This window comes from Babylonia areolata, chromosome 25 (assembly GCF_041734735.1).
Source record: "Babylonia areolata isolate BAREFJ2019XMU chromosome 25, ASM4173473v1, whole genome shotgun sequence".
Classification (NCBI taxonomy): domain Eukaryota; kingdom Metazoa; phylum Mollusca; class Gastropoda; order Neogastropoda; family Buccinidae; genus Babylonia; species Babylonia areolata.
Window position 1 is genome coordinate 21,740,477 of NC_134900.1, and position 12,713 is coordinate 21,753,189.

The window sequence follows — 12,713 nt, forward strand, 5'->3', positions numbered from 1 at the left end:
GACTGTGCTTTCATATCTGTGAAACTGCATGTTTGGTGCATATGTTATGCATATGTGTGTGAACGTGTGTCTGCATTTTTTACATTTATTTGCTTATTTATCGTCATTGTTGTCTTTTTTATTTATTTATTTTATTTATTTATTTTTTATAGTTTTGTTTAATTACATTATTCAGCTAGCACACCGATTCAGCTAGCACACAGGTAAATAAAAGCTAATTTGTGTTTGCACATTTCTTCTGTCTTTGCTGCTGTGTGCGCATGTCAAAAGACTGGTATAAGGACAGGCCCAGCGCTTCCTTTTTTGAGGAAGTGTCTAGGTTTGTTCCAATGTACCTTTTATTTACCTGTGTGCTAGCTGAATCAGTAGCATAAGCATCACAGACTTGAAGTTGTGTACCTTGTGTAATGGAGAGAGTTACCATTCTTTACTATTATCATTTCCTCTCCTGGCCCCATTATTTGTTAATTTCCAGTATATGTATATATATATATATAATAAAATAAGTACAGGTAAACACAAAGCAAATTTAGCGCTGCTAAGATCGCTCTTGCAATCCAACTGAGTAAGTCTTGACTGTAGTTGTATATCAATGAACTGGGATAAACTGCAAACAACTGTTGCTGCTTCCATTCCTTTTTGCCATATGTCACTGCTTCTATTCACAAAGAATGAATGCCAATTAGCTCCTCATAGCAATCTAACAGCTTCCATGGAAAACATGGGCAGAAAACTAATGGAAGCTGATGATCGAGAAAGTGGACTGAATGTGATAAACTTGAAAAAAGTACAGAGTTTCATCTGCAGTGGATTGGAAACCTGTTCCACACAACTGACAGTCTGAGCTGGATTTCCAAATGACACTTCACAAAACAGCCACACTGCAAAGGAATTTTCTTAATATACAGCAGATCAAAAGATCTTGAACTTTTAAATAAAATGAAAAATGCTGTTTTGAAAGATGTTTATATCATACACCCTGATAATAAAAGTAAAGAAAACGTAAACGGTGACAGCATTCATGGCCATGTGTTTTGTCATGACAGCTTATGCACATACAAAACGAGACTTTTTTTTTTTTTACAATGAATAGGGAAATTACACTGAATTAAAAAACACCAACAAGAATAAAAACAGTCACCAGCCGCCTTGGCGAAGTGGTTAGTGTCGCTGACTGACGGCTGGTTCGAATCCCAGCAGAGGTGGGTTTTTCGGCCAGAGTTGAGTGTGCTGTGGGCTGAAATGGGGAGACTGGGGCCACACAGTCGAGTGTCATCCACTTCAAGGATACGTCTTTGGGTGTGTTGCTCTAATTACCTGACCAACACTGCAAGTGTCTGTATCTCTCGGGCCTGGTTAACACCGGGATATCATTATGACAGGAAGCGTAGAGTACAGCCTTGTCACGCAGTCCCAAACCAAAATGGACCTCCATAGCAACATCGTCATCATCATCGTCATCCTACCCCTCCTCCATCGTCATCAATATAAACAAAATAGTCTCAAAGTTTGTGGCCTTTCATGCCCTGCTCTCATGGTGACCTCAGTTTCAATAGCCCTCCACTTCCGTGCTTGGGGTGAGTCCTGTCAGTGTCGGCAGATTCATGGGGGGCTGTTATTTGAGGGACGTGGTGGCGGTCTCCACTCTGGGAGGGACATCACTCAGTCTGGCTCCGCAACTAAGCCATTATTGTCGTTAGTAGGGGGCTTAGTAGGTGGTGTCCTAAGTACGTTAAAACAGAACAGGCACCACTGAACACCACCGAAGTGCAGGGTCTCCTCTGGTGTGTGGCCTCCTGGGACCTAACATCGATGGTTCCCTGTGGACTGCCGATGCTGGAACTGCGACGGATGAACCCAGGTGTGGCCGTGCATGGGGGAATCTAAATAAGCGGCGTGGGAGTAATGTCACTGAAACGGTGCAGATGACGGGACAGCAAAAAAAATAAAAATAAAATAATTTTTTTAAAAATTTTTTAATAAAAATAAAAAGTCAATGCATGTGAAAACTAACTACTTAGTTCAGATGAGATTACAGAACTGTTGGGTACAGAAAAGTCTAACACTGTATTGAATACAATGCTTTGTGCAACGCAATCTCATGGGAATGGCTGGGGTAGCTACAAGAAAACAGAAATCTACATGGGCGTTTCGAAATGTTGTGTCGGATTGCAGGTGCCTACAAAGAAAAACCAACAGATATTACGAAACTGTTAATGGACAGAAACAGTAGTCCCTCGTGCTGCTGAATTTTGGCAAAGAATCTCTTTATTTGAATGACAGCATCTGGATTATACCAACAAAACCAATATAAGAGGTTTGGTTACACGAGTTGCTATGGAAAACTAATCACAATATGCATCCCAAAACTTAATTCTTCAGATATCTAGAATAAAAATAACAATCTTACAGACATGGATATTGTGTGAATGAATTTGAATATTTATTTATTCTTCTGTTACCCTTCAGTGAAAATATTTTGGAGAAACACTGAAAATGTTCACCCAAGGTCAAACTGTAAAATTAACTGAAACATTTCGTTGATGTTTTTGTTTAGTTTTTTTGCCATGGAAGAAGTCATGTGAAGCACCAATGAAAGACAGAAAAAAGGTAAGACAAAGCTGTGCTCATGCCTCTGAAACCACAGAACAAGCTCCTCACAAAACCCTGTGGGAAATCAGTCTCAAGCAGATATCAACTGTAACATTATTTATCAACTGATATTGGAAAATAATAACTGAAACATTTTGCTTCGAATATTGAAGCTTGATTGTTCCTTTTGCAGTGAGAGAATGAAGGCATTTCAATCGCTTAAGACTTTTCAAGGACAAAATAGTTGGGTTCCTCAGAATCTGATTGATGCACAGATTGACCAATGGCCTCAGCAACAAGATATCCATCATCTCCTGTGGGCAGCTCCTTGGATGTTCTACTGCTGACTGGGGCAGCTCCCTGTTGGCTGAGGGAGGAATAGGAACGTGCAGTCTGCCCCTGTTCCTCCAGTGCTGAATACTCTGGGGGCAGGGGGTGTACGGCTCTGTCTGAAGGCAGGGCGATGTCTGGCTGAAAGGCGGGATTGTCATAAGACACTTCCACGTCATCCTTATCATAGGTTTCGTTAGTATGGGACAGACTGTGAGCCAGGTGTGGCCCTCCCGATGTGTCTCTGTACACCGCCTGTTGGACAGAGAGCATAGAGGCTGTGATGACATGACACAATGCATAGAGGATGTGATGACTTGTAGACAGTGCATACAGGCTGTGATGACTTAACACTGACACAGTGCATAGAGGCTGTATTGAATTAACACTGACACAGTGCATAGAGACTGTATTGACTTAAATGACACAATGCATAGAGGCTGTGATGACTTATAGACACAGTGCATATAGGTTGTAATGACTTACACTGACACAGTCATAGAGGTTGAAATGACTTTTATGACACAGTGCATAGAGGCTGTAATGACTTAAATGACCGTGCATAGAGGCTGTGATGACTTTTACTGACACAGACGTAGAGGCTGTGATAACTTAAGTTCAGTTATGTCATATGACACACAGCAGATATGCTGTCATGACTTAATATGACACATAGCAGAAAGACTGTCATAATATGATATGACACATAGCAGCGAGGCTGTTACGACTTAATATAACACATAGCAGAAAGGCTGTCATGACTTTAAGGCAAATGGCAGAAAGGCTGTCCTGATTTGATATGACACACAGCAGAAAGGCTGTCACAATTTAATGTGACACATAGCAGAAAGGCTGTCATGACTTAATGTGACACCTAGCAGATAGACTATCATAACCTGACACCTAACAGAAAGGCTGTCATGACTTAATGTGGCACATAGCAGAAAGGCTGTCATGACTTGATATGACACATAGCAGAAAGGCTGTCATGACTTGATATGACACCTAACAGAAAGACTGTCCTGACTTGATATGACACATAGCAGAAAGGCTGCCCTGATTTGATATGACATAGAAAGGCTGTCCTGACTTGATATGACACATAGCAGAAAGGCTGTCATGACTTGATATGACAAATGGCAGAAAGGCTGTCACAATTTAATGTGACACATAGCAGAAAGGCTGTCATGACTTAATGTGACACCTAGCAGATAGACTATCATAACCTGACACCTAACAGAAAGGCTGTCATGACTTAATGTGACACATAGCAGAAAGGCTGTCATGACTTGATATGACACATAGCAGAAAGGCTGTCATGACTTGATATGACACATAGCAGAAAGGCTGTCCTGATTTGATATGACACATAGCAGAAAGGCTGTCCTGACTTGATATGACACATAGCAGAAAGGCTGTCATGACTTGATATGACAAATGGCAGAAAGGCTGTCACAATTTAATGTGACACATACCTGACACCTAACAGAAAGGCTGTCATGACTTAATGTGATACCTAGCAGATAGACTATCATAACCTGACACCTAACAGAAAGGCTGTTATGACTAAATATGACACCTAGCAGAAAGGCTGTCATGACTCGATGTGACACAGGAGAAAGGCTGTCGTAACTTTATATGACACAGTGCATAGAGACAACAATGATTTAAATATGACAGTGCATAGAGACTGTTGGCTTAATATGACAAATTGCATAGAGGCTGTAATGGCAAAACTGAGATAAGGCATATCATAGATAGATAACAATGCTGTTTTAACCACAATACAGCATAATCACAAATTCTCACATATGTACATATATCTTCAGCAGCATATACCAAGTTCAGTTCAAGGACTTAAAGGGGTGATCCACTACTGGGCACTATCATATGACTGGAGCGCTTCAAACCAGAGTGGGATACCGATGAAGTGCTTTACTTCAGACAACACGAGGAAGTACTATGATTCATCCACTGTTGCTGCTGCCCACCACGAGCGTTCAACAACACGTGGCAGCTGATGCTAGCGGCAGTGAAGAAGCACTAATCATGACCAGTGTCTTGTGACAAACAATTTAATTGGTCATTCTATGCTCCTCAATGTATGATGATGTGGATCTCCATCAGACAAGACCTCCCTGAACGGTGTTGTCTTTCTGTTGCCCAATGTACTGTGTTGTTTCACTTGTGTAAGACGGCATATGATAGTCGATCATCCTCACTGGACAGGTAATGTAGGTGGTAAGGTAGGTGGGGAGACAAGCAGATAGACAACTATGTCCCGTACTGTGTCCTCAATTTCTGCATACGTCTCCTCGTTGCCAGACGCCCATGGCGCGGAAGGCTGGCTGCTGGCCTGGCCACTGCCTTCCTTGTGAGTCATGCTTCGCCACACCCGGGACTGCTTCATGTGTCTGAAACACCCAGTGGACATGTCATGAGATAATTTTCTTTAGTAACAGGGCTCAGTATAATTGAAAAATTTTAAAGTGTAATGACATAAAATTATAATTTCTGCACTATTGTGCAAACTCTTACACATATGGGTATCTGCAATACTCTCTCTTCCACCAAGTCTTGTATAACAAGGGAAAACTTCGTGATAGGCTGCCCACGAGCGATGATCGCTGCCCGTGCAGTGCTGTAGGTCAAGAGACCAACGTCCAGCCTACGTTGTCAAGTGACCAACGTCCAGCCTACGTCGTTGGGTGCGCGGCCTCCCTGCATGCACTACAGCCCTGTGTATATATAGAGCCTACATTGTAGGTTTCGGCGCTTTTTGTAATGCGAGACAGAAAAGGAACATAATTACATAAGATGAAACCATGCGACCATCATTGTGTAAGCCATTGCACAATAGTGCAGAAATTATAATTTTATGTCGTTACACTTTAAAATTTTTCAATTTCTGCACCATATGAGTGCAATGGCTTACACATATGGGTGACTGTTTGACCGTGGCATGGGTTCAGAAAGTGGGAGAAGAGGATAGAACTGAACATGAGATATAGAAATACAGAGCTATGTAAAAATGTAACAAACATGGACGGATAGCAGAAGAAGGACATGTGTAAACACATGCTGTAAGTACATGCACAAGCAATACCAACCAAACGAAACGTACACAAGAGAACGAACGAAAGGAAAGTACTCAACAGACCGTCAGTCGGTGGGGATAACAGCATCCTGAATCATCTTGGATTCCACACGCGTCACAGTCTCCTGTGGGAGGATCCTGACGTAATGTCTGAAGGGTGTGTCGCAGCGTGACCAATCAGCGCTGTTCATGATGGCCTGCAGTGGAATGTCGTGTAGCACATCACAGCTGGTGGCTGTGGCACGTGTTGACCCCGGCGGTGCAGTCACCCCGGCCTTGTGCAGAATGTTAGTGATCCACCTTCTGACCGTTGCTAGTTTCACGGGTTTGAAGGTGAAAGGGGAAACAATGAGTTGTGAGCCCTCTCGTTGATCCGCTGTCCGGTGCACGTATTCTGACACAAAAGTGACAGGACACAAGTTTTCATTCTCACACACTTTGAGCTTGACCGGTGGAGATCTGAGAGATGGTCTGTCCGTCTTAGAACCGAAAGCTGCTTGCAACACCACACAACTAGAACTGACATGACACAGAGGGCTATCCACTGAAAACAGAAGGAGATCACTCTCTCTTTTAGCTGTGTAAGCAGCAAGCATGAACACGACCTTTTAAGTCAGTTTGTCCAAGGGTAGATGTTGTGCAGGGTGCCACTGGGACAAATGCAACAATACAGTCCCAATATCCCAGGTGGGCACAACTTGTACAGAAGGGGGTCTTTTATTAAAAACACCTCTGATGAACCTATACACAAGGGGATGCTTCCCGATAGGTACAGGTTTGTGTGCTTCTAAAATGGAAGAAATCGCTGAACGATGCACGTTAAGGGTCCTCCATGACAGTCCCTTATCAAACAGGTACTGTAGGTACTGTAGCATTGTTTCTACAGAAACGGTAGCTGTGTCCAGAGACTGGTCGGCACAGAACCGCTGCCACTCGCACCACACAGCTTGGTATGTCGACGGGTACTCCCTTGCCAACTAGTTGCCCTCGAGCACATCAAAGGTGGCCGAGGGAAGGTGAAGCCCTGTGGCTGACCACATATGGGCCATACTGTCAGCCTGAGAGCTTCCAGGTTCTTGACTGGCCGGCCTGTCGCTGTGTTGATCAGGAGACCCAACGACATCGGGATCCTGTGCAGCGTGTTGTATAGCAGCTCCATCATCATCGGCGTCCAAGGGGAGTCGCTCCAGCAGGGGGCTATCAGTAGCATCCTGGAGTGTTTCCCTCAACTTGTTCACCACTGTTGGCACCAGAGTGGGCGGTGGGAAGTTGAGAGCAGGGGAAAGGTCCAGGGCTGGGTGAGGGCATCCACCGCGTACGCCTGGGTGTCCCCCCGTTGTAGGGACATGTATCGGTGAAGCTGTGCCGTCTCGCTGGACGCAAAGAGGTCGATGTGGGGCTGGCCGAACCGGTGAAAGATTTTCTGGACCACACAAGGAGACAGGTGCCACTGCGTGGCTTTGTCGCGTGACAGGGAGTCGGCTATGGTATTGGCCATTCCCTTCACATACACTGGGATTAAAGTGATCCTGTTGCGCCGACACCACAACAGAACACGGCAAGCCAGTAGGGAGAGAGTGAGAGACTTGGTCCCCCCCGTCCTTTGCCAGGTACGCCACAGCTGTGCAGTTGTCTATTTGCGTGCACACGCACTTCCCCGTCACTGTGTCCTGAAACTCCCTCAGGGCATACCACACGGCTAGCAGCTCCAAGTAGTTGATGTGTTGTCCCCCTTCCACAGTCGACCAGCAGCGGCTTGCTGTTAGGGATTGCAAACTCGCCCCCAACCAGTGATGGACGTGTCTGTTGCCATAATGACGTCCGGGCGTGGTCGGCGTAGTGGAAGCGGTAAGGGTTGGAATGTACTCCAAAAGTGGAGACTGTCCCTCGTTTCCTGGTGCAGGTGTACCCTCTTGCCTATGTCTCAAGGGCGCTGGTATACCGAACGAAGTGCGGCTTGAAGCTCCCGTGAGTGGAGTCTTGCTTGGTGCACTCTGTATGCCGCAAAGGATACCTTTCCTAGGAAGGGAAGCAGTAGGCGCACAGATACAGTGTGGCGACTGTGTATCCTGTCTGCCAGCAAGTGAATCTCTGCAGCTTTGTCCGATGGGAGAGTCACTGTCAGTGTGCGGGTGTCCCACTGCAAGCTGAGGTAGGCAAACCGCTGCTGGGGTAGGAAGGCGGACTTCTCCGTGTTGAGGGTAAAGCCTAAACGGGTGAGGAGGCGTATCTTGCTTCTGAGGTGTGACAAGGCTGCTGATCTGGTGCGAGCCAGGAGTAGAATGTCGTCTAAGTAGATGACAAGGCGCACCCCTTGTGCTTGGAGGTAGTGAACAACTGGCCTGGTCACTCTGGTGAAGCAGTAGGGGCTGGATGACAGACCGAATGGCAGCACTGTGTAGCGGAATGTTCGCCCTCTCCATATGAATTGGAGAAACCGCCTGTGCCTGACATGGATTGGGACATGGAAGTATGTGTCTTTCATATCTAGGCACACAGCCCAGTCGCCTCGTTGTATCAGCTGGTGTACATCCTTCAGCATGGTCATGGAGAAGCCGGGAGCCTTGACGAACTGGTTCAGGGGCTTTAAGTTGATGATGGGGCGGAGCTTTCCATCTTTCTTAGGGACAAGGAAAAGGCGGCTGTAAAACCCCACCCCTCTGCCAACTCTCTCGATGGCCCCTTTTTGCAGCAAGGCTTTTATTTCCTGGACCATCTGTTGTTGGTGTGCTGAGGACAGTTTGGTCTCCAAATGCTGGGCCGCCTGTGGTGACATCAGGGGAGGTTTGGTGTGGAACTCCAGCTGATATCCACGGACTGCCTGAAGGACGTAAGGGCTGTGATTTCTGCCCAGGCTGCTGCATGCACAGACAAGCGGCCTGCCATTTTCAACTGTTGGTTGTCATGCCGATTTCTGATACATATTTTTTTGGTAGGTGGTCGTGTGGGCACCTCCTCTGCCTCTGCCAAACCGGCCCCTTGCCTGACTCACCCCGTAAGGCTGACCACGAAAGGGCTGCCGATCAGACTGACGATAGCGGCTGTCATGTGACTGGAAGGTCCTTTTATGCGGCTGCCTGTCACGCTGCGGTGGTGTAGTGGAGTCACGCTGCCTTTGGTGGGGACGTGTAGGCACAGGTCTGAAGGCTTCCCCCACATCCCGTCGTTGTCTGCTGGCCTGCACAACGCTACTGATGTCACCATCAAACAGAGAGGTGCCAGAAGGCTAGATCTGGTCGATGGCAGCCCTACCCTGCTGGTTGGCGACAGTGTCCAGGCACAGCTGACAACGATCTCTGCAGATGGTGGAGCTCTCTGCAGCCAGCATGCGCAGGACATGGCCCAGAGGTGTTGCCACATCCCCACACAGTCGTTGCTTGAGGTCCTGGGGAGTGGTTGGCTGTGAATGGAAGAAGTCAGTGGTAGGGCTGCCAGACATGTCCATTGTCACCTCATTCAGTTTGGTGAGGGCAACACACAGGGCATGAGAGGCAGCACCAAGCTGGTTTTGTAGCGCAGCGAGGTGGTCATCCCGTCTGGCAGAAGTGTCGCTGAGAGGGAACACAGTGTCACGGGACTGTGACCCGAAGGTGGCAGCTTGGTCGTGTGATGTGTACGACGACACAATTTTATTGGCGCGCACACCCCTCCAGTTCCCACCTGAGACCAGCCCCCTGGTGTGTGTCCAGAGTTGCTGGGTTTGCTCCAAAGGTACCCTGCCTTGCCGTGCCTTGCTTATGGCCACACGCGCCCCACAGAGCTGGAAACCACGTAGTGCTGGGATGTCGGCAAAAGGGTCGTGGTTTCCAGATGTGCTCTCGTCGTCCATCAGATCTTCCAGAACGGATGAGAGCAGTGTTGACCCATCGGCCCGTGTGTGTACTGCCGTGGTCAAAACTGGGGCAGGTGAGATTTGGGGAGGGAGGAAATGGTGGGTGGACGCCATGGAGGGAGTGTACCCACTGTGTTGACAGTGGACAATGGCGTAGCACTTGTGATCGGCGGTTGGCCCGGCAGTAAGTGCTGGCTTGTCGTAGCTGTGTTAGCAGCAAGTGAAGTGGTCGCCTGGCCTGTCCCATATACTGACGAAGACATTGGTATATGGCTATGCCCACCCAGCGGCAGAGGCATGAGAGCAGATGCCACTGTGGTGCAGGGAGCCAAACACACATCCACAGACTGGGCCAGATTGGCTGAAGCTGTGGCTGTGGACACTGTGGAAGGCCCCACGGGGGTAACCACTGAGCCTGGGGCCTGCATTCTCGACTGTTGCAACATGAATTGAGACATTTGCCTCCACACAACATCGGAGATAGCCTGAAGTTGTCTTTGGTTTAATCCAGTATCTGTGGGTGCCGCTGTCTCGTGTGCAGACACATTTTCCACGGATGAATTGCTACGCACAGAGTCCGTAGGATCCTGCAAATGGAGTTGAGCACAGTTGAAGCTGGTGTTAGAGGTATCCATGATGGCGTCGCTGAAGCTGAACGAGTGTTGCAAAAAGTGCCGAAACCTACAATGTAGGCTCTATATATACACAGGGCTGCGGTGCATGCTGGGAGGTCGCGCGCCCAATGACGTAGGCTGGACGTTGGTCACTTGATGACGTAGGCTGGACGTTGGTCTCTTGACCTACAGCACTGCGCGATCAGCGATCCTCGCTTGCAGGCAGCCTATCGCGAAGTTTTCCCTTGTTATACAAGACTCGGTGGAAGAGCAAGTATTGCAAATACCCATATGTGTAAGCCATTGCACTCATATGGTGCAGAAATACATGATTTACTGTCCGTCTCTCTGCTTCTTAATTAGTGAATGTAACCATGAAAGCCTCTATAGCTTGGGCTGTCGGCTCCATGGCTAGCGCTGACACACCTGTCTGGTAACTGACACCTGGACTGACCCATCACTGTTTCAGACATGTAATTTGTGATGACATTGTTCTTTGATCCATTGTGCTTGTTCTGATTACCGGATTAATTTGAATGTTCTGTTTCTTCATTAATGATTGAATTTGATGTCTGCCCCAAATGAAATAATCTAGTACGTCCATCTTACTTTGACATGTGAATGGTGAAATGGTCCTGAACTTACTGTGAAGCTTGTATTGTGATACAATAACCCCCTATGTATGCTTACACACACACACACACACACACACACACAGCGAGAGAGAGAGAGAGGGGGGGGAGACTACACAAAACAAATGAGGGAACGCAACTACATAAAACTAATTTACATTGTGACAAACTGTGTGTTCTAATTTTCATATAAAAAATAGAAAGAAAATAGGCTCTTCATCATCAGACTATAACATGCATTTACAGAAGGAAAAAGCAGAAAACAGAACACGATATAGAAAGACAGAAAGAAAGAACGTAGACCAGAGCAACGGAAAACAAAGAAGACACTGCACTGACTGCACTGGGTTCCCTTTCTTCCGGACGTAGACGACGAGCACAGCAGCGATGATGAGGATGAGGAGAACAGCGATGACCACGCCGGCGATCAGCCCCCCATCCACGCCGTCACTGGTGGGGGCGGGCGTGGCGGGGCCCGTCATATTGGTGCAGCGTCGCTGTAGTGCTGACTCGTCCACGTCATCGTAGTCTGTACAAGAGACACCGAGGGGCTCACTGAGATGGAGAATAACCTGACAACCTGGTCATCAGTATGTGAACTCTTCATGGTCACCACCACCACCATCTTCACAACATCACCATCACAGCACAATCACACATCTTCTCCATCACCACCACTACACCATTTGCACAATCAGTAGCAGTTGAGGCAGCAGCAATAGCAGTGGTAACAATGGCAGCAGAAACTGCAGAAGTGGAAGTACAGCAACAGTTGCAGCTGCAGTTTTAGTTGTAGAAACACCAATAGTGGTTGTAACAGCAACAGTCGCAGCAACTACTGCAACAGGTACTGCTTTCCCTCAGTCCGGCCTTTTCATTAAATCATTTTCCTCCAACACATACTCCCCCCTCCCGCCCACCCCTGCCCTCCACCACATAATCTACAATTACTACACATTGACTGTTTACAAAACATTCTACTTCTTCAACCCCAAACAAACTCTTTTTTTTCTTCTTGCTTTTAGAAATTTGCATGTCTTGTTATTTATAGTTTTGCATCTCCCCAAACATGTGATACAGACCTACTATGTCGGAATCGGAACAGCGCTTCCAAGGCTTTTCGTCATCGCACTTCCCATCGTACACCAGGTCAGTCAGCAGGACACATGTCTGCGCTGTGAAGTCGAAGCCAGTGCCTGCGGCACATGCGCTGCGCAAGATGCTGTCTACATTGACACACCGATAGAAACTGGTACAGCTGCACGGGTCGATGTAGTGATCGTCTACTTGGCATGGGTACTTGATGGGAAGGCAGGCGTCTGTGAGACCAACAGTCATCACCCAGGTTGTGAGTATGAACCAATGAATGAACAGACCTCGATAAGCAAATGTGGCCACAAAAATACCTGAGTAAATAAATGAATAAATCAGTCGTACTGATTAGCAGCGGTAATAAAGACACAAAGGGGTAATAGAAAAATGAAAAAACAAATGAATAGAACTAAAAGATTTCATCTGCCATTCCTAAAACGACTTTTGACAAGAGGCAACCAAGGTAAGAACTACACTCTAAAAATCACGCGCGCACGCACGCGCACACACACACACACACACAC

General features: G+C 47.0%; 1 protein-coding gene across 3 annotated transcripts in view; it reads right to left on the bottom strand.

Moving 5' to 3' along the window:
* Positions 1-2,246: 2,246 nt before the first annotated feature.
* LOC143299426 (uncharacterized) overlaps positions 2,247-12,713 on the bottom strand; it is a 53,370-nt gene continuing 42,903 nt past the window's right edge. For all 3 annotated transcript variants that reach the window (XM_076612616.1, XM_076612615.1, XM_076612617.1), the window contains exons 4-7: positions 12,180-12,416; positions 11,437-11,626; positions 5,210-5,336; positions 2,247-3,177 (exon numbers count right to left, since the gene is read on the bottom strand). In XM_076612616.1, coding sequence (XP_076468731.1) covers positions 2,812-3,177; positions 5,210-5,336; positions 11,437-11,626; positions 12,180-12,416 — 920 coding nt within the window. In that variant the 3' untranslated portion in view covers positions 2,247-2,811. The remainder of the gene's footprint in view (positions 3,178-5,209; positions 5,337-11,436; positions 11,627-12,179; positions 12,417-12,713) is intronic.